The sequence below is a fragment of the Chlorocebus sabaeus genome, chromosome 11, assembly GCF_047675955.1.
Source record: "Chlorocebus sabaeus isolate Y175 chromosome 11, mChlSab1.0.hap1, whole genome shotgun sequence".
In the NCBI taxonomy this organism is placed as follows: Eukaryota; Metazoa; Chordata; class Mammalia; order Primates; family Cercopithecidae; genus Chlorocebus; species Chlorocebus sabaeus.
This window is the reverse complement of record NC_132914.1, coordinates 78415251-78443184: the sequence shown is the minus strand read 5'-3', so window position 1 is coordinate 78443184 and position 27934 is coordinate 78415251. Positions and strand designations below refer to the sequence as shown.

Below are 27934 nucleotides of genomic sequence, written 5' to 3'. Positions count from 1 at the left end.
ACAGATATATAAATATATCAATAATAAAATGAAAATTATCTGAAAACACTAAATGATAGAGATTGTCAGATTGGATAAACATAAAAACAAATACATGTTGTCCATATGATCTAAGTAGATGCTGTCTACAAGAAACCCATATGAAACGTAATACAGACAGATTAAAATTGAAAAAATGGAAAAAGATCAATGATTCAAACATGATTCAAAGAAAAGAAAGACTATATGATTACCACAAACAGTATATTTCAGAATAAGGAAAATTACTATTCATTAAACAAATCAATGTATAAAAACAATAAATCATTGGAATCATGTAAAATTTGTCCCAGGAATGCACGACTAGTTCAACAGCTGAAAATTATTTAATGTAATTCACACAACACTGTTAAAAAGAAAAACAACGTTCTTATCAATAGAGGCAGAAAAAGCATTTGATAAAATTCAACATTAATTCATAATTAAAAATAACACTTCAGCAAATTAGAAATAAAAAAATTTATTCTGTTTGAAAAGTATATATTTACAGAAATACCTACACTTAGCTCCATTCTTGCCTTTACCCTAAGATCAGGAACAAGACATGGGTGTCTGCTCTTGCCAGTCTTATTCAACATCCTACCCAAGTTCTAGCCAGTTCCAAAGGCAAGAAAAAGACGTAAAAAACATTCAAATAGGAAAGAAAGTAATAAAAATGTTTTTATTCACATGTAACATAATTGTTTACACAGAAAGTCTCAACAAGTCTACCAAAAATACTGCTAGAGCTAGCAAGCAAATTCAACAAGATCGTAGGTTACATATCAGTCTGCAAAAAGGTCAGTAGTTATTTCTATCCACTAGCAATGAAAAATTTGAAACCAAAGTTTTTAAAAAATACTATTTACAATAGATAAAAAATTAAAGATTTAAATATAAACTTAACAAAACTTGTTCAGAATTTGTGTGCTAAAAAGTACAAAGTATTAGAGAAACAAACCAAAGAAGTCCTAAAGAAAGAAATATACAAAACACGTGGCTTGAACTCAGTAAGTTTGAAATAGCAATTTTTTCCAATTAATATATGGATTTAACACAATCTCAATAAAAATTTATGTATGGGTTTGTTGTACCTATAGAAAATCTTATTCAAATGTGTATGTGGAATACCTAGAGGAACTAGTATAGCTACAACAAGACTGAAAAAAAGAGCAGATATGGAGGACTCACATTATTCAACTCTAAAATATACTATAAAGCTACAGTGTCAAGACAGTATAGTATTGGTAAAAACAAACACATAGATCAATGAAATAGACAAGATATTCTAGAAACAGACCCACTCCAATATTATCACCTGATTTTTGACAAAGATTCAAAGGCAATTCAACAGAGAAAGGGCAGTTTTTTTCAACAAATGATGCCGGAACAACTGGCATCCACTTAAAAAATTATGTATCAACCTACACCTTGCGCTATATTAAAAAACTAACTCAAATTTATATTTAAAATGATATAAATTAAAACAATAAAAGTAAATGTAAAACATAAAACTATAAAACTCTTAGATGAAAACAAGAGAAAATCTTTGTGATGCTGAGTTAGGAAAGAGTTTTTATATACAATACCAAAATTATAATCTGTAAAAGAAAAAAAACGATAAATTAGACATCATCAAAATGAAAACCATTTTTTTTTTCTCTGTTATGGGCACTTCTAACAAAATAAAAAGATCAGTGAGAAACTAGAAAAAATATTTGCAAACTGCACATCAGATAAAGGACTTGGATATAGAATATATAAAGAACTTACAAAACTAAACAATAAAAAAGAAACAATCCAAATAAAAAAGAAAATGGGTTGAAGATTTTAACAACTATCTCATCAAAAAAGATATATGGATGGCAAATAAGCTCGTGAAAAGATGCCCAATATCATTAGTTTTTATGGAAATGCAAATCACATGCACAATGAGCTATTATTACACACCTAGTAGAATGGTTTAATCAAGAGTAATGACACTACCAAGTTCTAGAAAGAACGGGGAAAATTATAAACCCTTAAATACTGCTGGTGGCTAGGTAAAATAGCACAGTAACACGGGAAAACACTTTGGTGGTTTCTCACAACCTTAAACATACACTTAACATATAACCCAGAAACCCACTTAGGTATTTATCATAGAGAAATAAAATATTCTTTACACAAACACCTGTATTTGAATGTGTATAACAGCCCTATTTATAACTGCTCCAAACTGGGGATAACCCATTTGTCCTTTAATGGATGAACAGATACATAAACTTGTTAGTATAGCCACACGATGGAATTCTATACAACAACATAAAAAGGCAAATTCGTAATAAATGCAACAACTTGGAAGGATCTAAAACACATTTTCCTAAATGAAATAACCCAGTCTCAAAGGTTACAATACTGTATAATCTATTTATATAAAATTGGAGACAAGGTTAAAACATAGGAACGGAACCAAAAACAAGGGTTACGAGAGTCAGAATATGAAGGTGACATTGTGAGAGAATTCTTTGACAGTGTTGAAATTGTATTGTATCCTTTCTCTGGTGATGGTTACAAGAAACTGTATTAGTATAAATACTCGCAGTATTGTATAACAATAATATAGATTTTACTCCATAGGAGTAAGTTTTTAAAACATTTTTAAAAACCTCTTCTGGAGACTTTATGTGACTTACATTGGAAGAAAATTCTCAGGATTTAAGAGTACAATAAAATGTTTAATCCCACACCACTTAAAGACCGTATGCAAACCTGATGATTAAACATGAATAAATCAAGAAGCTAGAGACATTCAAGGAGCAAGTATTACGAGACAAATGTACACAGGCTCTCCCATAAAGAAAAAAATATATGTAAATGTTTAAAACTCTTCACTACCACCCAGGGATGTGGGAGTGTAGGGAATATGAATATATAAAAGAGAGAAACTGAGGTGAGAGAGATACAAGAGTAACCTAGCCTCTGCTGCAAATGAAGGGTGTGGTAATTTTCCAAGTGAAATAATCTCAATATTGTCTTCAGTGCAGCTCTGTGCCTAAACACTACTTGGAATAGAATACCAATATTCATCAATACCTCTTCAATGGCACCTGCAGAAATTCTGTGACCTGCAACATTTATTACATCGTCCATTCGAGACATAACATACACATAGCCTTCTTCATCCATGTAACCAGCATCCATGGTATCATAATATCCCTGAAAACAAGAAAAAATAATATTTGATTAGCATGTACCATGAAGTAATGTAATCATTTTAAACTTTGTAAAATATACAATGTAATAGAAATGGATTTACTGTGAACTTTTGCTATTTTTCATAACTAGACTAGGAAATTACACTACTGTTTATCTGGAAACTGTACTAGAATCTCTTTGCTCCTTTAACAGCCAAGAATAAGAAGTGTTTTTAGAAATGTTTAAGTGTTTGAATATAGAGTTGTAAAGTTTATGAATCCAATTTCTTTTTTTAATGGAGAAGTAATAGCTTAATACTAATTCTAATATACTTTGATATTGCAAAGTAATTCTTTGATACATTTCTTCTTTAATTGTATTAACTTTAAAAAGCTTTAAAGCTCCCAGTGAATAATTTCCCAATACAGCACTAGTTTATTAATATAGGTTAGGATTGGACTCAAGCTTCAGTGAAATTTAATAGTAAGTATGAAATTTAATTTTTAGTCACTCAAAGTAAAACATTGTTGCTGGTCTAGAAATGACAGTAGAATAAGAATAATAAAGAATAAGAAGTAGAAAAAATAAATATTATTTTTCCTTATGCTTCTGAGTCATTTTGATACCTATGTTTATGAGCACAGACTTTAGTACAAATCCTGGAAAGCCTCTATTGTGTTTCTTAGACTTTCTGAGACTCAGTATTCTCATCTGTTAAATGGGAAAATGAGCTCTGCCTTCTAAGGCTTCTGTGAAGCACGCATGAAACGGTATATATAAGTGAAAGAGGACAGACTCTGGCACATCATGAGCTCTCAATAATTTTACTGCAATTAATATTTTTATTAATATTAGAGAGGCAACCTAGAGTAGTAGTTAAGGGTATGAACTCTCAAGCCTGACTATTTTGGTTCGTCTCAGTTCCATCACTTCTCACATATGTGAACTCATGGGAAATTACTCAACCCTTCTGTGCTGTTATTAATTCCTCAAATAATAGATTTGAGATCAGGTAAAAAGACAGAGTACAGAGTCACTTCACATAGTGTACCCATAAACAGGGGCTTTGAGGGAGCTTTTAGTGTTAAGGGTGATCATGTCAATACGACATGCACATATCATTTGCCATTGCCAGGCTATAATCAATGATCTCACCACCTGCACTCTGATGATTAACTATGGCCCATCATACAGATAGATTGGGCTTACTGGAGTCAACTACACTGACAAATCTTCCCTGCCACACTCTATCAGGGGATGTTTAATCTTGGCTATTGAGGTCATTCAATGCTGCAGTTTCTTCCTAAAGAAAGTTATTTTAATTCTTGTCATTTGTCTGGTTGATTAGGTTATCTTTCCTTCACTAACAAATAATAAAGATAAAATGCTAAATACTTTGGCAAAATTTTAGTGAAATTCTGTTCATTCAGAATTTTACTTAGTGAAAAATGAGAACCAGGTGTCCCTGTTGGGGTTAGGCAGTGGGGGTGGGGGGTGTAAGTAGAGGGACCACCGAAAGATGATGTGAGCAGACCCTGATGTGTTTGATGAATGAAGTGCTGTTATAAACATAACACACATCACCACGGCATGGAGTAACAAGTGTCACGTGATGACAGAATGTGAAACAGGAAGGCACTTTTTGTTATCCAGGACGCTGGGTGCTGGGCTTTCAGTACACTGTTTCTGTCCTGTATCTGTATTTTTAAAATAAGATTTAAAAATAAAGCGCACAGAGAACATTCAAGAAATGGTGTCAAAAATAAAGAAATGGAAAAATACAACTTCTGGGCAAGCTGAATGGAATTTGCTCATATAACCAATAAGAGGTTAAAGGGTCTTAATGACATTATATAATTCTGATTTGTTATTCTCTGTCTGTTGATACAGAGGAAGCAAGTAGAGGAAACAATATAGAAAGTCCAAACGACATTTTTATGTAACAAATAATGTCCTGATGTCCTGACACTAAGGACTATTACATTCTAGGAAAAGCCGCTAAGAAAAACCAAGAAATGTCTACGTCTAAAGACTGACAATAAGTATAAAACTGACTTATTTAGATAATTATGAGTTGGGCATTCTTATCCCTGGGAGCTGGAAACCGGTCCAGATAACCTTTAAAAGTTTCTTTTTGATCTACAATTCTAGGAGCAAGTTTCTCAATTTAATAGGCAAGAATTATAGAAAAGTACATAAGAAGATAAAAAAGCATATTAAAGTTCTTACAGGAAATTTTTCAAAGTATAAATGCTTGAATGCTTCCTGATTCTTCCAGAGTCCTGAAAAAGCCCCAGGTGGCAATGGCAACCTTATATAAAAACAGAGCAGTTAAAATTATGATGAAAGTGGTAATAAAGACAGGTTGATTAGAACTATTATTTTTCTAGTGTGATGGATAATTACAGTTCAAATCCCACATTGAAATACAACCCCTAAATCTGCTGGATAGCTCATGTCTAACTGAGGTTTATGTAGCTGACCGTTGTACAGCAGAATTGTTGAAGAATGACTTTAGTCTCTGGAAAGTGCACAAAAGGCACAAATATGTGGAATTCAAATAACTATTAGCAATAATCATTGTTTCAATGAAAAACATAGTATCTGCAAAAAAAGAACCAAAAAACGTGTCATTGAATTACTTTCTTAGAAAACTATTCTTTCACCATTGAAAAGTTAATTTATTTTTTGAAGTATCAACATACTGTCATCTTTGCCTGTCTCTTTGTGTAACAGAATATTCTAATTAAGCACTCAGTGTACAAACTTATCTTCATAATCAATATGCCTCCCTCCGCTGGGAATTCTCTCTTACTGCTTCCTCCTCCTTTTTCTTTTCATGATCATCCAGAACTATGTGATTTCTCACTTCTATAAACACATGGAAATGCTTCAGCATAGAAAATACACAGAACTATGTATCTTTTGTTTTCAGGAAATTTCCTCCTTATACTTCTTTCATTTATAGTGTCAAACAGGTGTTATATGCATGGCAAGGGCTTAACCTCTATCTGTCTACTTGTTTATCTATCTATGTTTACATAAATAAATGAAATTCTCATATTTTTTCCTTGTAGGATGTGCCCACTAACAAAGACAACCACTCAAATTGCTTTCTGAACACAGAAACCTTTTAGATACTCTAGTTTGGAATTTTCAATACTGTAAAACGTAGGGGCTTTCAAAACCTACCCTCCCATATTTACACAATAAAAAAAAAAACACTAAATGGAGTTGTAAATTCATAGTTCTGATGCTGAGAAAATTGAAAATGAAGTACAGATGGCTAGTGTCCATGTAAGACGACATCACACATTCTCCACAAGCAGGATTTTCGGGTCTGACAGTACAAAAGAAAGCAGTGTGGTCACATGGCCCCACCTCAACATTAGAACTTCATGGCACTGAATTTTACTCTCACATTCTGTCAGGAACAAAATGCTGTTACAAGTGGAGGCAGCTGCCTATGCCTCCTTGAGCAGCCCAGTAGATACTGACCATTTGTATAATGTCCAGCCTCCCAGCAGTGATTCAGGGGAGGAGTTCTCCCTTGCTAGACGCTCTTTATTTAAAATTATTTTAAGACAGAGGAAATATACTATGTCAGCATTTCTGGACTTCATGTAATTACATAAAATGCACATGAAGGTATTTTGTAATCTGTAAAATAATCCAAAGAAATGCTGTTGTATTGTTGCTATTGCTGTTGTGATCATTACTGTTTGCTAAATCCATATGAAGGCAATAGGTTGAAGCCAATAATCCCTCCAGGTTCTTTTAACTGAGCTTATTATGTAAATACTTGTAAATAACCATATAGATAACAGCACTTCATTAGTTTGTTTTAATTGTTAATATTTTACAGAAAAGTGTAAAATCATTGATTTTTAAGCATTGAAATAAAATAAGACTATAACAAATACTGAAAATCAATTTAGCAGCACTTTCAGGATGCTGAAGGTGAAAAAGTGAAGAGGACCTTAGGAAAAAAAGTGGCAAATCACATGCCAATAAAGGCAAAGAGAAATAACATTAGTGAGTGAAGCAAATTGTATGTAAAATAAATGATAATAAACCTGATGAAGATGCATTCTGCTTGCATATTAAATAAGAGACAATTTTCCGTTGCTCCCAAGAAATATATAATGATATACAGGGTTTTTCTGTATTTCATGGTGCCATTTTTGACATATACATGGGTATTGGAAATTATTGCTCTACTATACTAAAGAAAAAGAAGAAGTATCTGTGATAATCAATGGCAGCTGACATTTATGATGGATTGAGGACAATAGAGAGTGGTGGAGTCTGAAGCAAATTACAGTGTATATGCCAGGTACAATGGGAACAGCTGTTTCTTAGTTCCACCTGATTGCTGATCCAAATTTCTGAACATGTAATATTGCCCATGATGAGAGCTATGCATATCAAAAAATACATATTAAAAAGGTATTTTTTCCCATTTTATCTACCCCAAATCAAACATTTTGGTCCACCAGCATCCACACACTATCTGCTCACGGCAGAGACTTCTACCTGTTCACAACCATAACCTAAATGAGTTAGTATTTAGTGCTTTTTGCAAGAGCTGAGTGTCCTGGTAGCCTAGTATGTACCTAATCCAGAGTGTATAGATAGGACTAAGAGGATTGCATTTTACAGAAAGAATATTACTAGAGAGAAAGAGAAAATCTCATACTTTCCAGAAGCCAATTATGTTTGCAACTTCTATTTTTAAAAGAAGATGCCCTGCTAACCTGTATTTCCTCTTACCTCATGAGAAAAAATACAGTGCTAGCAATTTGTAACAGATAGAGTATATTCTTTTTTCTTTTTTTTTACAGTGATATTCATTATTTTTTCTTTTTTTATTTATGTTTTTATTATACTTTATGTTCTAGGGTACATGTGCACAATGTGCAGGTTTGTTACATATGTATACATGTGCCATGTTGGTGTGCTGAACCCATTAACTCGTCATTTACATTAGGTATTTCTCCTAATGCTATCCCTTCCCCGCTCCCCCCACCCCACAACAGGCTTTGGTGTGTGATGTTCCCCTTCCTGTGTCCAAGTGATCTCATTGTTCAATTCCCACCTATGAGTGAGAACATGCGGTATTTGGTTTTCAGTTCTTGCGATAGTTTGCTGAGAATGATGGTTTCCAGCTGCATCCATGTCCCTACAAAGGACATGAACTCATCCTTTTTTATGGATGCATGGGATTCCATGGTGTATATGTGCCACATTTTCTTAATACAGTCTGTCATTGATGGACATTTGGGTTGGTTTCAAGCCTTTGCTATTGTGAATAGTACCACAATAAACATACATGTGCATGAGTCTTTATAGCAGCATGATTTATAATCCTTTGGGTATATACCCAGTAATGGGATGGCTGGGTCAAATGGTATTTCTAGTTCTAGATCCTTGAGGAATCACCACACTGTCTTCCACAATGGTTGAACTAGTTTACAGTCCCACCAACAGTGTAAAAGTGTTCCTGTTTCTCCACATCTTCTCCAGCACCTGTTGTTTCCTGACTTTAATGATCGCCATTTAACTGGTGTGAGATGATATCTCATTGTGGTTTTGATTTGCATTTCTCTGATGGCCAGTGATGATGAGCATTTTTTCATGTGTCTGTTGGCTGCATAAATGTCTTCTTTTGAGAAGTGTCTGTTCATATCCTTTGCCCACTTTTTGATGGGGTTGTTTGTTTTTTTCTTGTAAATTTGTTTGAGTTCTTTGTATATTCTTATAATTAATTGATGACTACAGAATGAAAGCATAGGTAGCCATCTCCCAGAAAAAAATAAGCCTTAAGGACACAGGCTTCCAGAGCTATTGCACAAAACTTTAAATATCTGCACAAAATTCCCGAAGAACAAGGACAATACACATTTTTATATCATCTCTCATTCTTACAAGAAAGGTCTGAGTAACTTTACATATACCTCTAGACCCTGGGAATTAAGAATAACACACTATGGGGTGCATGAACACTGAGGACTCTTTGAACCCCCTGAAATTTAATGTAAAACTTGACTGTATGTTTCCCAGGAGAAATGTCTTTGGCTTTCATCCAATTATTGGAAGGTTAGTAACAATCACCAAATGTTAAAACCTCTGTTCAATGAAAAGCCTAACCTAAAATGTACTTCGGCGGTAAAAATAGGTCATCCTAATCATATTGAAAAGTATCTTTAATCTTAATCATTAAGAACAGAAAATCTCAGCTCTTCACTTTCTCTCTGGAATTAAAGCCACCCTTATAGAGGGACATCATATATCTAGCTGGTTCCCTTTGGATTACAGAGGTGATTGCTATTAAATATGACACATGGTGGTGGGAAATGACAGCAAAGAGAAAAAGAAAAAGAGTGAGAAGTGGGGGAAGAAGTAAAAGAGATAAAATGAGAATGAGGCCCCAGAATAGTGAAAGGATAAAAGCAGGTGATGGTATCATTCAAATCATCCTGAAGAGGCATCTAACAAATAATTCAATTTATGCAATATGTGGCAGACATTTTGTACAAAAGAAAACATGAGAGAGGAGTGAGCTCAAAGAATGTGACATGCAGAAAGTGATCTATGATTTCAATCTTGAAGAATAGGTTCAGGAAGCTGAGAAAGGAATAAGAAGGAAAGACACTTCACGCTGTGTGACCAACATACCTAAACCCTTCCTTCCTTTCATGTGTTTCTTTGTTTCATTCATTTTTTCCATTCAGTCAGTTAATCAGCAAATAGATACGGATTTCTTAAAATATGTAAGGTATAGCAATAAGGGCTTAAAAAATGAAGTGAATAATGAGTGCACAAGTATAAATGGTCTGCTCAATCTAATCAACACTTACAGTGCATGTGTGTGTGTGTGTGTGTGTGTGTATGTGTGTGTGTGTATAAATAGTCCTTGGCATTATGAATAGGTGTGATGGTTAATTCTATGCATCAATTTAGCTTGGCCAGGGTACCCAGATATTTGATCAAGCATTCTAGGTGTTTCTGCGAAGGTATTTTTTTTAGACGAAATTAACATTTAAATCAGTAGATTTAGAGTAAATCAGATTATCCTCCATAATGTGAATGGTCCTCATCCAATCAGTTGAAGTCCTTCATAGAAAAAAAAAAGTCTGACCTCCCAGGAGGAAGAGGGAATTCTGCCTTCAGACTCAAACTACAACTTTTCCTGAGTCTTCAGCCTGCTGGCCTGTCCTGCAAATTTTATACTTGCTAGCCTTCACAACTGCATGAACTAATTCCTCAAAACAAATATTTCTCCCTCTCTATACATATGTGTGTGTGTATATATATACATATGTGTTTATGTGTATATATATATATGTGTGTGTGTGTGTGTTGGGGGGGGTGTACATCCTATTGGTTCTATTTCTTCAGAGAACCCTGACTAGTACAATAGGACATGTTAAACTCAAGTTACCAAATGTGTTTTAAAAACTAAAGATGTAGTGGATCTTTGTTCTAAGAAGAGTGCTAAAGCAGGTGTGATGAACTGGATAATGAGAAGCCACAGTAAGAGGATGAAAATTAAATGTGAGGGTTGAAGAAAAGAGAAAAATCAAAGCTGACTCTGAAAGTTTCTATAGAAAGTTTCTATTCTAGATGGAAATAGAAAGTTTCTATTCCCGTTCAATAGTGATACCAACACAAAGAGCGCAATGTAGTAAAAGCAGTATTTTCAGGAGTGGTGGAATGTTGGGATTTGTACAAGTAGAGAGGTGACAGATAATTTGTTTAGATACTGAATTTTAGCAATGTGTGGCATCATAAATGGAGCTATCAAGTAATATGTCAATAAATATATGTCTGAAATCAGAAAGGAGATGAGCCTGGGTAGACATATTGATATGCTCACCATGTGTAGCTAGGTAATTACAGAAATCTTAGAAATTGATGAGATGATTCACAGAGAGAGTATAAAAGAAGAATGTAGCTCTACGGCTACATATCAGTGTTAAAGAAATATCAAAGAAGAAAACTCCACTGAGAAAAAAAAAGAAAAGAAAATCAGAGATATTATGAGAGCCAGGGGAAAGTAGTATCTAAGAAGCCACTAGAATACAGTTTTAATAATGACCGAGTATGAAACGAGGTTAAATGAAGTGTAAACTTTGTTTGAAAGCAGATGCAACAGTGATCATGGAACTTAGTAATTAAGATGTTGTGCGTTTTCTCACAATTGTCATTTCAATGGAGTGGGGAAAGCAACAGCTGGAGTGATTAAGAAATAAACAGGAAGTAAGTAGGCATGGTAAGTTTAGACCATACTTTTTAAAATTTGTGGGTGATTGGAAGGAGACATATATGTCAGTGGCTTAATGCACAAAGGCAGGTTTATTTAGTATGAGAAAGATTTCAGTGGAAGTAGCCAGTGGAGAGAGAGAAGATGGAGATTTGAACAGTAGCGAAGAAAACACTAGAGGAATTATTCGATGGCCTTGTTTATTTATTCATTTATTTATGCATTAACACAAACATTCATTTTTTTACTTTGGTCAATATTTGTTAGGTGTTTGGTATTCCTCATGCACCATGTTACACATTAACGACCCAAGGATATAAACTATGATCACAGATACATGGAGATCCTAGCACTTTGTGAACTACAAGAAAAAGAAATTTAGTGTTTTTAGAATACAGATAGGGAGGATAGTGAATGATGTCTACTCCATTAAGTTAATGAAATGACATCAAATGCAACCACTCAAGTGTTCGTCAGGTGAACTTTACAGAAGGTGGTTAAACTCCGCCTTGCCAGTAGTGCTTGGAAGAGAAGTTTTTATCCCCATCCAAGGTGCGGACCTGTTGGAGATAGCATGTGTGTTTGTCCCAAGTTGAGATGCTTTCAGAAAACTACTTCATCATTCACAAGTCTGACTGAGGATCAGACTGAAAAGCAAGATATGAAATTGCAATTGGTAATTGATAGGATAAGATAAGCACATGCTTTCTGTTCCTCACTAACACAATGTGGTATCTTAAAAAATCAGATGTGGTAATTTGAATATTGAGAAAAATCTCTAAAGAAAGACTCATAAAGGAAGACATATGATATTCCTAAAGAAAAGGGGAAAAGAAAAAAGGATTCAGAATTGGAATCATTTGTTTTCAATAGACACACACATACAGAAACACACACACACACACACAAAGTGGTTCCCCTTTATCTACATGGAATATGGTCCAAGACTCTCAGTGGGTGCCTGAAACCATGGTAGTACTGAACCCTACATATAATAAGGTTTTTCCTATACACACATAGCTATGATAAAGTTTAATTTATAAATTAGGCACAGTAAGAGAAGAACAGTGACAACTAATAACAAAATAGAACACTTAGAACAATATGCCAGCATCACTACTATTGTGCTTCAGGGTCATTGTTAAGTAAAATAAAGGTTGGTTGCACACAAGCACTATAACACCTAGACAGCCAATTTGATAACCAAGATGGCTACTAAGTGACTAAAGAACAGTAGCATAGACAACATGGATGCACTGGACAATGGGCTGATTCACATCCTGGCAGGACTAAGCAGGACAGTAAAGGAATTCATCACCTACTCAGAATGGTGTGCAATTTAAAACATGTGAATTATTTATTTCTGAAATCTTCCATTTAATAACTTTGGACTGTGGTCGACCACAGGTAACTGAAACTGTGCACAGTGAAACTATGGATAATAGGGACTGCTCCATGTGCATACATACATATATGTATTTACATATATATGTGTAAACATGTGATAAGAAAATGTGATCAATGAAAAAAAACATGGGAAAAGAAGCAATAAGTTCCAGATAGACATCAGGTGCATATGAGCTACAGCAGATTTTTTTTTTTTTTTGTAGTATTTCAAATGAACACATTTCTTCTTATTGCTAAGGATTATTACACATTAAGTGAAGGTCTTCCTTCTGGAACAATGGGGTGCACTGGAGCTCTTTTTCTAAAGTTATAGAAAAAGAATTTTTTTTCTACAGTTGCAAGAATGTAAAAATGTGTTGGATTGGCAGAAGGAAGGGAAAGATGCAAAAATACTAAGAAATGAACTAGTTGATACCTATACTCATCCCTCAAATGTGAAAGCAAACGCCACCACCTCGTGATACCTTCCCCAACTCTGCCAAGCAGAGCGAAAGAGGGAGTTTTGGTACAATTCATCCAATTATGAATTGAGAGTCCTCTTAGATAATTCGCTTTCCTAAAAGACCATTCTGAAGGGGAAAGGTGAATAAGTGAAGCAGCAGTGACAGTCACGTGGGAAGGGAAGAATTAGAGTTCTGAGAAATCCTTAAATAGCTAGGGCAGGACAAAGGATGCCCATCACCCTAGAAGATAACACATTCCTGGCCAATCTGAAATATTACACTCCTAGATGCCTCCTATCCTAGATAAAAAATGGTCTATTTTTCACTGCTCCATCTGGAATTTCCATGGCAATAGAAATAAATTGAAGCCTGTTCCCTGGAGAGATCTGGGTTAAATCCCAACTTTGCACTCTCAGTATTTCCTATGGGGTCCTTAGGATTTTCTCGAGATTTTCATATGAAGTTACTTTTTATCTCCCCAGAAGAGATTGACCATAATTTATTTCCCTCGGCGCAGACAAAAGACTGGGCAATAATGTGAGTTCTAGCTGTGAAACTATTAATGTTGCATACTTTGTCATGTCTAGAATGAGGAGGATAATGTTTGCCTATTGCCTAACTCATAGTGTTGTTAAAAGGCTAATAAAATATCACACTCAAAATGGTATACGAGATGTAGAAAGGAACAGAATTATAATTATGTGACATGCTTAGTTATACTCAAAGGATACCCTGATGAAAAGAAAGCTTCCCTGACTCTTTCCCAAGATGGCAACACAGTGACCGAATCATTCATATGAAGCTGTAAATATGTGAACAGGTGTCATTAACCATATCTGAAGAATGAGAAATTGCCAGGCACTAAAGTAAAAGCCACCTGGACAATTCCACACAACTCCCTCATACCCCACTATGCCTTGCAGCATACAGCACAGGGTGAACAGGCCACACTTCCAATAGCAACAATGGATCTGGTCAGAGAAAAATGTTTGTCCGTCAGAGAGAAAGAGCCAGAGACCTACGGCTTTAATAACAATGAGCACTGGGCTAGGAAGAAAAGCAATTGCAGTTAAAATTTTCTTTCATGTCCTACTGTCTGTTGCCTGGAAATTACTGACTCATAGTTTTATTTCTGCACTTTGGAGCTCTGGATGCAATTACACGAACACCTTCTAAAACTGATGAGTATTTTGTATTCATAGGAATTCAGATCCCATAACTTTCTTACTAAATTAACTGCCTGGAGTAGGTTTCCAAATCAAAAGAATTTTCTAACGTTCATGTGGACATGAAGTTCTCTCTTCTACTAGAAAGATAAATTCTATGAATGTAAGTAATCTAATAAAACACTAAAATTGCAGGATTCCTTTTTATTATATCCTAAGGCCTATAGTAGTTTAGGAGTTGCTAAAATGGCCAACTTCTAGTCAAGGGGTCCCCAGGAGAACAAAGCAGTGCTTTTCAGAATGTCATAAAAAAGAATGTAGACAAATCTAGGTGTATCAAAAGGTTTTTTGGTTTTTGTTTACTTGTTTGTTTGTTTGTTTCCACATATTACTATTTCAAAATATGAACCTACACAATGAGTCTTAAGATCTATAATGTGAAATGTTATAGATGTTAAATATAAAAACATCCTACTCATACTGCAGGCAGCCATTGGGATATGTGAATCCTTTTTAGGTTGATAAGTTAGAGTGAAATGGCTGCTGGCAATGTGGGTTTCAAAAGGAAATTCTTGCTCTCGTAGATAAAATGAGTTCCTAAAAAAAGGTTTCAAAATCTGTTTTGTTACAGAGAGAACAGGAGAGAGATAAATCTTGGTGGTAACCTTTGTTTTCTGATTATTTCTACCTTACCTTTCTAATACAAAAAGATGTATAATATATTCAAATATCTAGTCTCACTGTTAACCTAAGACAGGAATCAAATCTACTGTTTGTCATAACATATTACATCATCAACTAATTTATAATGAAATCTCAGAACCCTGGAGCTGTACAATAAAATTCTTTTAGGAATACAGAAGGAAAAATATAATTGTGAATTGGTGACAATCTAAACCATAGAACGCTTTAAGGCAATAGTTGTTAGTTTTAAGTATTTGAAATAACACTAATGGCTTAAGAAAAAAATTACAGTTTACGTGGGACACTGCTATATTTTATTATCTCTGAATGGATGTGGGGTGAAGCAGCCCATAATTAGAGTGACAAAACCCATGAGGAGTTTAAAACCGTGCTGGCATCAAATGCCACCTCTGAGATCTTGCAAAAGGTTGTTTTATGAAATAGATGACTCACAAAGTTAGGAGGTTATATAAAAATGTATGCTGCTAAAGTGCTTTGAAAAGCTTTCAAAAAACATTTTATTCCCTAAGCAAGCTAAACATCCACCCACAAACATGTTCAAATTATTAATTTCTTTAGCAGCCCTTCCCTTCTTCCCTTGCTGCTTTTCCCTTGAACAGGTCAAATTTGAATTAGCTGTATGTTAATACAGATTCCGGCTCAGCGAACTGTTAATACAAATGGTATGTTCAATATTTAATTTTTTCATTTTGTTGGATATGTTGTTTTAAAATGGAAACTTTTAGCAAAGCAATATAGTGCTTACATGTTTACTGATAAGAGCATGAGAAGAATTACATCATAACTTGTATGCTTTCTATTAGCTTTCTATATAGTTAAAATATCTTTACCTGAAGAAATGTCCTCTTTTTAAACCACCATTTTTCATATAATTTTCATTGAATTTAAAATATCTTCTTTATAGGAAGAAATCTTATACCAATCTGAGAATGCCAAGTAATAAGAGTTCTTTTGACTTCCAATAGGAATAAATAGGAAAGCAAATCATTTTTAAAACCTGATGGTCTGTATTTATAGTAGCTCAATCTGGTGAATTCGACTACTCTATCAGTGAAGATGTCAATATCATGTTAATCAGAGGGACTAAAGCAACCTCTCTTTCAATTATTAAAATGTCACATACTGTGAACCTTCTAACTTAATCAACTTCCATTTCTGCTTCCACTAGCACACAAATTTTAAAGTACCTGTCTTGATGTAATTAAAGTAAATTTAAATATTTTCACTTTAAACGGTAGCACTTTTGCCTATCAAATGAACAATGATTAAAAAAATGTTAAGAAAATGGGATATTTGGCAAGTCTGGAACTTTATAAGATGATACTGTTTGATGCAGTAATTATACCTTCAGCAATCTCTTCAATACTATTGCAATTATCAGAAAAGCAGAAAAACAAGACCAAAAAATGTTTAATATAGTATTATTTATAATCATAAAATTCAAAAAATGCTAAGAAGCCTATACCAGGAAAAAAAATTTTAAAAACAGAGTAAAAATGAAACATGCCTGTGAGACAACGGTAAGGGAAAACAGGAATACACAAAAATAAATTGATTCACCATTGTAAAATGTTTGCCAAAAAGTGGAAAGTCAAATCAGAAACAGAAAATCAAATACTGCATGTCCTCTTTTATAAGTGAGAGCTAAGTAATGGGTACACATGGACATAATGATGAAAACAAGAAACTCTGGGGACTCCAAAATGTGTGAGGGAGGGAGTTAAGGGTTGAAAAACTACCTATTGGATACTATGTTCACTATTTGGGTGATGGGTTCACTAGAAGCCCAAACCCTAGGATTATGCAATATACCATGAAACAAACCTGCAAATGTACCCCTGAATCTATACCAAAAATAATGTAGAAAGTCATATATATTACAAAATTAATAATGTATTGTTGAGAGGTGAGAGTACAGAAACTTTATTTACGTGTTTATATTTTTTGTATGTAAGTTAACTGTATCATCTATACATAACCTGTAAAATGAAAAAAAAAGTTATTTAAAAAGACACAAAATTTGTGGTTTTTGAAAATTGCATTTAAATTGGTTATATTTTATGGGGCTTCTATGTTTAAATTACAACACAGCTGACACAGTTCTTAGGCAACACACAAGTTCTTTCTACAACCTCCTCAGTAGCAATAACACTGCAATGACTCCATTTTTTCTTAATATATACACCAGTTTTTGCCCTTTAAAATAGTAGTATTGAAATTTTTGCTTACTTTACCACAATATTTCCTAAACACCGAGCCTTCAGTTTTTGCATGTTGTCATCCAAAATCATAACTACAAAGTAAAATATAAATATTTGAATAAAAATACATAACTTTAAAGCTTAAACATTTTTCTATATTTTTATATTAAACCCACAAAACTCTAGCTTAAGAAAGTAATCTTTTAATTCCTGTGAGACCATGAACATATATAAACTAAAATATCTCACAAAAAACAAAAGAGCACATGTATTTGATTTTTAACAACATCAAACATTTTCCTTCAGAATATCCCTTAAATGAAGACATCATATTTCAAACGTGGTAATTTCACCTCTATGTCTATGTCCACTAAATATATCCTTGTGATCTATTAGAACCATCAAAAATATGTTCAGCTTTTTAAAAAGTAAGGGAAATGCAGTTTTCAAACATACCAAAAATTATTATACGCAACAAAAATAAAAGACTTACAAGCACCAAAAACCTCTTATTCTGATTTAAAGCTTAATATCCACTTAGGAGCTTTAAATTAGGTCAATTTAATCCTCCCAAATATTATCTCAGTACTTTCTGTGCTGTCCTGATAAAATCCTAAAAGAGTTTAGGAGATTAAAGCTTGTATCCACATTCAGTAACCCTTGGTGCAAACTAAATATGAAGATAAGTCATCATCTTCTAGGCTTTAATAGATTATGTATGTGGCCTCATTCATCCAGGTAATTCTACCTTAAGCAGCTATGAGAAAAGAAGATTGTTGCTCTCAGAAAAAAAAAAAAATTAATCGTTCCCTTCTTTGTGTTCCTGAAGCACTTTGTTTTAAAATTTTGTATTGACAGTTAGGAGAAGTACCTGTATCTCATTAGATTGTGAGTTCATGAAGGCCATGGCTAATTTATCTTTGTTTCCCTAAATCCCAGTACAATGGCCAAATCACTATATGCCCCTGGGCACCTTCTGTTACCCATTCAGTTTCCCTGTCTATGAAATGGGAGAAGTTTCTTTGTCATAGCGCTTATGCAAGAAGTATTTTTAAAATGTATACAAAGTGACAAGCTTGCATAAGGTACTCAATAAATGTGTCACATTAAATTAAATGTTTTTATACAACAAGGATTTTCTTTTCTTTCCTAAAAGGATCCTGCCATTTTTATTACTATACTATTTAATCTTACATTAAGATTTTAATTTCTAAACAATCACAAAACATAAAATTTATCAGTCGTAAAGTCACTGGTTCATTGGTTATAAATGTTTAACCTGTACTGTCTGCAAGCCAGTGCCTTCAGAAAATGAGAAACTTCTGTACTGAAGTTACATGAGGGAGAAAAGCGTAACTATTTCTTACAACTAGATAGAAAAATGGTACTGAAATACTAACAGAGAAATGTGTTTAACATCTTCCACCATCAGAAACCCCTAAAAATGTCTCAACATAAAAGCATTTTTTTCTGATAAAAGGAGAAGAGATGACAGACTGTTCAAACAGAGGATTTCACTAAATCTGGGTTCACCATTCCAGGGCTGGAGAAGTCACTGACTTCACAGAATATCTATTTCTGCCCCAAATAATAATAATAATAATAATAAAATCTGAAGTGTCTTTTTATAAATGTATCCGCTAGGTTAAACCAAATGATCCATGCTTTTGTAACTAGTCATTGTCCTAGAAGGAAAATCCAATATTTTTATGTTAGAGAAGCAAAAGACAAATCTCTGAATTTTGTAGTTTACATACAAATAAGAAATATATGTCAGGAATCATATTTTGTCTCCCAAAACTGGGTTTTCTTCATAGTTCTATTAAGCCAAACTGTGTGACCTTAAGCAACTTACAAAACCTCTGTGCCTCATTTTCCTTGTCTATAAAATGAATGTGGTAGTCTAACTCAAGTCAGTCCTCCGACTTTCCTGACTACTAGCTAAGACTTATTCTGTCTTTCTACTGGTAGGCACTGTGTTAATGCTTTGTTGCATAACATCACAAAACAGAAGCCCTGGAAAGCATATGAAAATATTACTCTTACTCATAAATAAGGAAACAATGTTTGAAAAGTTAGATGACTTGTATAATTTATACACCTAGGGAGAGCCATCTAAGGGAAATTACTGAATAATGATTACTACCGTAAATTTAAAAACAAAAATTGACAGGATATTATAGCTTTTAGTCACATAAAGTCAGCATCAAATAAATGTGTTCTTTTGGGATTCTCCCCCTTTGTTTTTATTTTTATTTTTATATTTATTTATTTATCTTTTGATACAGAATCTTGCTGTGTTGCCTAGGCTGGAGTGCAGTGGCATGATCTCAACTTACTGCAACCTCTGCTTCCTGGGTTCAGGCAATTCTCCTGCCTCAGCCTCCCAAGTAGCTCGGATTACAAGCGCGCACCACCACACCTGGCTACTTTTTGTATATTCAGTAGAGATGAGGTTTCACTGTTGGCCAGGCTGGTCTCAAACTCCTGACCTCATGTCATCCGTCTGCCTTGGCCTCCCAAAACGCTGGGATTACAGGCATGAACCTCTACTTCTGGTCTATTTTTATTTTTAAACAATAAGGTTTAAAAACTTTGTCCTCACTCCTAAATTAAAAGGCAGCAGGTGTAATATATAATAAGAAATTGAAGCTTTTGAAATGAAAGCAAGCAAATTCTGAGGATAATGGTTTGCATTGTCCCCGGGATCTAACCAGCGGTGTCATCTTAAGAAAATTACTTAGTCTGTTAACTAGTTGGTTAACTCATCTCTAAAATAGTAATGATAGCTCTGAATTAAATATACTTCAGCATGAAATGAAATGATGTATGTAAAGTACTGGGCCCCCAGCAGGTGTTTCCTTCATAGTAATTTCACACCCATATTCCTAAGATACCTTATAAATGATATTATTTTTGTGGTTACGGTAGTCATTTAGAACATATCCTGGAAATCCACAATCTACTTTCCATAGCAAAAATTCAGGCATTCATTTTTAATACAAGACATTCATTCAACCGAATTCTAATTAAGCATCTAGTTTGTTTCATGCAATATAATACACACCAGATGCAAGAAAATGCCACATTTATTAACATTACATATTATCAGGGTCACTCCTTACCATTGTATCCTGGAACGCTTTTTCCTGCTTGCCCTGGTGGAGGTGTTTTAGAATTGCCTAATCCAACACATGACGCTGTAATTGGAGATCCAGTCTCTGGAGAAAGAAATGTTATTTATCACTTCATGTTTTAACTTGGAATCATGTTTCTTGAGTGCATGCCCACTCTACCCCATCCTAGTTTGGCACATAATGTAGTTGCTTTAGGAATAGATGAATAGTGCAAATATATTATTTAAAAATTTAAAACTAGGAACTTATATCCACAGTATTAAAACTTAAGAATTCATAATTAGAATAATTTACATAGTAATGTTTCTTCTAAAGAAAAGAAAGGCTGCTCTAGTGTTTGCAGTTCTGGATCAGCAGGCGTGAAGAATGGAAAATGATGTGACTGCGACGGTTCTACAACACACATTAAAAGCTAAATGATCACTAGAAAAGATGCTTTCTCTTGACTCACCTAAAGTTATTTTATCATTGTTAATTATGACTGTGTCAAAATATTTTTGTTATTTCTAGCTCATTCTCTAGAATAAGTAACCCAAAGATTTTTGAAATCATTAGGTTGATGCAAAAGTAATTGTGGTTTCTGCCATTACTTTTAATATATGGATAACATCATGCTCTAATTTCCTAAGAACTACACTTGCCTAGAGAACCTGTGTCTAAAGCTGAATTTGGCAATACTTTATCAAGTTGTTCAGTCTGCTGATCCTGGATGTTAGAGGCCCCAAGACACAGGGAGGAATGATTATACTCTGCTGACTATTTCATCAAAATCACAAACTTTCTCACAATTAGTCTGCAATGATTGACAAAAATGCTAAATTTGTTTTCTGTGTCTCAAGTTGTAACAGCCAGAATATTAGCTATTACCTGATAACTATAAGTTCTGATAGCAGTTATTTTTAATGGAGGGATGCACTTATTAATACTGACAGAATCAAGTTTGGAGTTAACACAATCTTTTGAATATGAAATATATATGTACAAAAGGACAGGAAAATAGTATTTGGATAGTGAAAAGTTTGGGAATTACTGGCTTAGTATTACACACATAACCTACACATACACATACCCACGGAATTAACTGCCAAACCCATCATATCTAAAGTAATCCAAAAAATTAAAGGCATCCATCTTCTGAAGTACTCAGAATGTGTTCCTTCTACCATGGGCTCTACCATAATTTATCACGTATTTATGTCACTTGAGAATGACGGGAAGAATTTATTACTGTTCTTTACCTTCCAGAGTAGTTCATTTTGTTATTCACATTTTATGGATGGTGGCTCAGCTGGCATCAATAACATAAGATGAACTCTTGAACATCAAAACACAGTTCCTAAGTCACAGTCTACACTAAAGATGTGAAGCCATATGGTCACTGCTGAGGATCATCGGCAAGTAACCATAGCAGACGTTTCTGATGTTTAACAAAGAGTTCTAAAGTATTTTCCAAGCATGACCAAAAAAAAAAAAAAAAAAAAAGGGGGGGGGAAGGTATTTTATGAAATGGTAATCCATAGCCATGTAATACTGCTGCTGATTTTCCCCACAACATAATCAAAGCAAGAGGGGAAATCTGCACAGTCAGAAACGTTAACAGCATTTCCCTCTCTGTGTTTTCAGAAATGTCCAGGTGCTCACCTCAGCTATCCTTCGAAATGGATATGAGAGACAAGAGCAGGGTGATGACAGGAAGCAGTCTTGTAGAGTGAGGTGCTTAAAAGAAGGTACACAGAACGAATAAGATGATAATAGGAAGAGAAGCTACTCAGACACATTAGGAAAGGAGGTACCACCTTCAAGAAGCTTTTGTTACCTCTACTACCTGGTGCAAGGAAGTTGCTAGAGCAAATCTATTTAGAAGTATTTCTTATTAAGTTTAGTTTGTCGATAGGGACACTCCAGTTACCTGGTGTTCAAACTCTCTGCAGTTCTTAACACCATAGAGCTTTCATAGCTTGTCAACAGATGGCTCTAGAATCTAAAGTGTACCTACCAATGACTCTTGTACCTGCTGTCTAAAAGAAAAACAAACAAAAACACACCTCAAGAAAACTCTAACTGCCCCGTTGTTCACCCCATCTCAGTGTGGATTCTCATGAAAGACGTTATTACTCTGCTCTTCCTATCGCACTGGGAGAAGGGGGTGTAGGAAAAGAAGGTGAGAGTACAACGTAGTCTTAAATAAAGTTGCAAGACTGCAAGGATTAATGAAGCATTGTCCATGTTCACTGCCTACGTAAGCTTATATATGAACCTCCTGAGATTCCCAAGCATCTTTCTATAGTAATTATTTATTTATAATCCTTATCCTTCATCTTTTTTACACATTATGATTATAATCACAACTATGAAAAGCTTATTTTTCTATATGATTAATTTGAGTCTTAATCTTAAGGGTGCTGAAAATGATTATTTATTTAGGTTACCTAAAGTAGATAATATACGTTTATACTTTGCACATTAATAATTCAAGTGTCTTGTTGGCTTTATTTTGATTGATTCATTCATAGGATTAGAAGAACTATTGCTAGCTGGGCGTGCTGGCTCATGCCTGTAATTCCGGCACTTTGGAAGGCCGAGGCTGGTGGATCACCAGAAGTCAGGAGTTCGGGACCAACCTGGCCAACATGGTGAAGCACCATCTCTACTACAAAGACAGAAATTAGCTAGGCGTGGTGGTACACGCCTGTAATCCCAGCTACTCGGGAGGCTGAGGCAGGAGAATTGCTTGAACTCAAGAGGCAGAGGTTGCAGTGAGCTGAGATTGCGCCACTGCACTCCAGCCTGAGCAACAGAGCGAGACTCCATCAAGAAAAAAAAAGAAAAGAAAAGAAAAAAGAAAGGAAGAGAGAGAAAGAAAAAGAAAGAAAGAAAGAAAGAAAGAAAGAAAGAAAGAAAGAAAGAAAGAAAGAAAGAAAGAAAGAAAGAAAGAAAGAAAGAAAGAGAAAGAACTACTGCTAGTGACATGTAGAAAATACAATCGGACAAAATGGTAGTTCCTAGGACTCTAAGCATATTAGGGAATCATAGGTAGGACAAAAGTGAGCTGAAAAAGACCATAATTGTTGTTATAGATACTTTGGTTCTCCTTCTTTGTAACTCTGAATGTCCTGGGACCCAAGGACTGACGCATCTTCGATATAAACATATACATGTTTTCTCACACACTTATGCACACAGACAAGATAAACACTCTTGCTCTCAAACTGGTCCATGTGCAGAATAGGCTTCTGGTTAGTGACAGCCCCTAAGCATGCTGCAATCCTTAACTGAAATCCTACAGACTCCCAAAGCCCCATTTCAAGGATGTTCTAAAAATATCTGCTTCACATTACCCAGGCTATAATTAAGTGGCTAGCAGTTATTTAAAAGGGAGACAAGAAATCTAGATGTCATGTTGTAATTGGGAAATAGCCACAGTAAACAAACCAAAGCATTCTCTTTGTAGAAGAGCATTGGATACTTCATTTAGAGAAATCTTTACAAAAGCACCTAACCTTAGAAACACAAAATGTTCAGCAAATCACCAGCATAGTTTCTTTAGATAAGAGACAACTAGGAACAAGACGAACAGGGAATTGACGGGTGTGAAGAATATCACCTTAGCACGTTTATACTCACCCTGCATTAGAAGCTAATAGAGAAATGTCCTTGTTTTTAAGAAAGGACAAACTTCACGGTATCTTTACTGCATATCTTTACTGATTCACTCTACTTTATTATATAATAAGTTTTTACCTAAATGAATTGTCTTTAAAATTTCTAACTCTGAAGTAAAAACAGGGAAGACAACTAGATACATATTTTTTCCAATATGAATTATGCTATATACCAAGAGTCAAGTGATTTTAATCTATACAATTGCATTTAGTCCCACTACTACAAGACTATAAGGAGAAAAGGGAATATTCTTTTTACTGATGAAAAATTCTGAGGCTTAGCCAAGAAAATTTAAATAACTGGTTCTAGTTTCATAGTTCTTTCAAAGAAGGAGAAGAATGGAATAGACAAGTACCACTTCTGAATTTCTCAAGTAACAGACAGAGGTTGAGAAGGGAATAAAATCACCTAGACTGTGTTTCAGTAGAGGAAGAAAAACCCCTGTGGCAGGAAGGGAGCCCAGTCTCCCATACTTGCAAATAACAGTAGTGGTGGTAAAAATCACTTATTAGCAAATAGTTTTTGAGCAGCTATTATGTGCTATGTGTTGTTGTTAGAACTGGAGATACAACAATAAACAAAAGCAGCCAAAATTTCTAACCACATGGAGACCTCCCAATTTCTAACTGGGGAGATAATGAACAACATATTATACAAAAGTAAAATACGTTGTGTGTAAAAGAGTGATAAATACTAACGGAAAAAGGAAACATAAACCGAGTATGAAATGTCATGGAGAGGGTTTGCAATTTTGTACTGAACAGAAAAGACCTCCCTGAGAAGGTGACATTTAAGTAAACATCTGAAATAAGAGAGGACATGTGACACATAAATATTTAGGGAAAAAGAAAATGAGAGAAGGGAACCTCAAGTTCAGAGGTCCTGAGGTCGGTTTATACCTAGAGTGTTTGAGAACAGTGAGGCAGCCAATGTGACTGAAATAGAATCACAGAATTAACAGAAAGTATTAATATGAAATAAGGTCAGAGAAATAGTGAGGAGGCAGATCATGCATAAATACTTCAAAGTCATCCTAAGACTTTAGTCTGAGTGACGTTGTAAGCTAATGAGGGCTTTTGAACAAAAAGTTAATGAATTATGACAATCTAAATATAATTTATTTAAATACTTACACACCATTAAGTTTGTATGTCCATGTTTATTTTATTTGGGCTGCAAGAGAGATGTGTAGTAGGAAATGCAGAGACAGACAGAAGTTGTATTAGAATAATTGGTTAATAGATTTCTGTGGCTTTCTAAACATCAGGGACCAATCCACACGAGAATTCACAAGATTGACAGAAAGACTAGGGCCCAATTGGGCGGCAGATGACAGACAGACTGTGTGGGTAGATGGTCCACATAAACCAAAGATAATCCCTTTTGTTATGTAAGTGTGAGCATGTATAAAACTGATATATTTCTAAAAAAGAATTTGGCAGTTCTTATAAAAAATCCTTAATCTACCCCTTTTAACATGATGTGATTATTACGTACTGCATGCCTGTATATTTCATGCAACTATAAATATATACATCATATATCCACAAAAATTGAAGTTAAAAATTTTAAAAAAAGAGGCTCATGACTGCATTCCCAGCATTTTGAGAGGCCAAGGCAAGTGCATTGCTTGAGCTCACAAGTTTGATACCAGCCTGGGCAATGTGGTGAAACCCCATCTCAACCGCCCCAAAATACAAAAATTAGCCAAGTATGGTGGTGCACACCCAGCAGTCCCAGCTATTGGGAAAGCTGAGGTGGGAGGATCACTTGAGTCTGGGAGCTCAAGAGCCTGATAGCACCACTGCACTCCAGCCTGGGCAACAAAGTGAGACACTGTCTCAAAACAACAACAATGGCAAATTAATTAATTTAATTAAAAATCAATTAAAATTCCATCAAAGCCAAATTTAAAAAGCCTATGTGACAAATAATTATTCTTGCTGCACTTTATACAAATAATTAGGCCAAGTATAAGACTAAAGCTTATTTTTATAGGCAAATCAGTCTTACCATGATTTATCTTTAGTAAAAATGGGAGACCGGAGAGAGAAGATTATTTTTGGAGAACTATGGTATACCTGCTATTAGATTCCAGTCCCATCAATTGTTTTTGAGTTTTTTTCCTATAATTTAGACTGACCTTGATTATTCCTGTGAACCAATCAGTTAACTCTGACTGAAGCTCAGAATAAACAAGAGGGATGAGTAATGTAAAATTCCAGATTAGTATTCTAATTCTGGGTATATATTGCAATCAGCTACCAACCCCATATCAGTTTGGTTCCAACAGTTGCCACGTTCATAGAAAGCCTTCTTATTTAGTTTACTTGGGATAGTTTTTACTTATTTTGCTTTACTCTTGTGGAATATATTGCTGTTGTACTCTATGTGTAGGAATGCAGGATAAGCTTACTCGATGTTCTCTTAAATTGAACACTTTTTAATCTCTCAGATATCACCTTTTGATGGAATCCAAGCGTTATGAGTCGTCCTCAACATACTCATGCTTTCTGACCAAGTTCTCCTCTAACCTGAATACAAAAGACCCAACAGGCAGGAATATCATCGCCCCTATTCAACCTGAAGAAGTTACAGAAGATGGATTTTCATCCTTCTACAACCCTTACGATTAGGGTTCTCTTATAAAAGGTAGGGGGAAAATATATCAGAGGCATTCGAGCCAGAGCAACTCCATCTTGAATGGGAGCTGGGTAAAATAATACGGAGACCTACTGGGCTGCATTCCAAAGTGGTGAGGCATTCTCAGTCACAGGATGAGATAGGAAGTTGGCACAAGATACAGGTGACAAAGACCTTGCTGATAAAACAGCATGAGGTAAACCAGCTGGCCAAAACCCACCAAAACAAAAATGTTTTATGAAAGTGACCTCTGGTCATCCTCACTGCTCATTATGTGCTAATTATAATGCATTGGCATGCTAAAAGACACTCTCACCAGTGCCATGAGTTTACAAATGCCATGGCAATGTCAGGAAGTTACCCTGTATGGTCTAAAAAGGGGAGGAACCCTCACTTCTGGGAAGTGCTCACCCCTTTCCCAGAAAACTCATGAAACATCCACCCCTTGTCTAGCACATAATTAAAAATAACTATAAAAATAGTCAACCAGTAGCCGTTTGGGCTGCTCTTCCTATGGAGTGGCACTCTTTTATTCCTTTACTTTCCTAATAAACTTGCTTTCACTTTACTCTATGGACTTGCCCTGAATTCAATCTTGTGTGAGGCTCAAGAACCCCCTCTTGGAGTCTGGATCGGGAGCTCTTTCAGGTAACAAATTCATCACTGAATACTGTCCGAGTTGTTTTAGTCATAGTACTTGGAGCACCAGAATCCCTGGCTGATTTCTGCCTATGATCCACAAAATCATGAGATATGGTTGTTCTTTTAAGCTGCCAGGTTCTGGAGTGTTGTTGTGGTTTTTTTTTTTTTTTTTTTTTTTTTTTTTTTTTTTTACATAGCAATAAATACTTGGAACATTTCCCAATAAAAATGTTATATAACCTTTTAAAAAAGATTTAGTGCAAGTCTCAAAAAAAAAAGTGCATGTAGTTAACAAAAAACATTCTCCTAGCCTGCAGTTGAAATCAGTCTGTGTGCCTGAGAGTCATTTGTATCGGCAGGACCAAATAGTCCAGTCCCTGACATTCTGTGCTTGGGAAATGTTTGCTGACTAGTAAATGCATACTTCTAACATGATTTTAGGCTCCCATGATAAAGATCAAGGGCC

The 27934-nt window shown here is 34.8% G+C and overlaps 1 protein-coding gene across 1 annotated transcript in view; it reads right to left on the bottom strand.

Moving 5' to 3' along the window:
* ACSS3 (acyl-CoA synthetase short chain family member 3) overlaps positions 1 to 27934 on the bottom strand; it is a 181992-nt gene that overhangs the window by 19847 nt on the left and 134211 nt on the right. The window contains exons 10-13 of the mRNA XM_008004125.3: positions 20509 to 20604; positions 17412 to 17475; positions 5425 to 5506; positions 3094 to 3216 (exon numbers count right to left, since the gene is read on the bottom strand). Of these exons, the coding sequence (XP_008002316.2) occupies positions 3094 to 3216; positions 5425 to 5506; positions 17412 to 17475; positions 20509 to 20604 (365 nt within the window). The remainder of the gene's footprint in view (positions 1 to 3093; positions 3217 to 5424; positions 5507 to 17411; positions 17476 to 20508; positions 20605 to 27934) is intronic.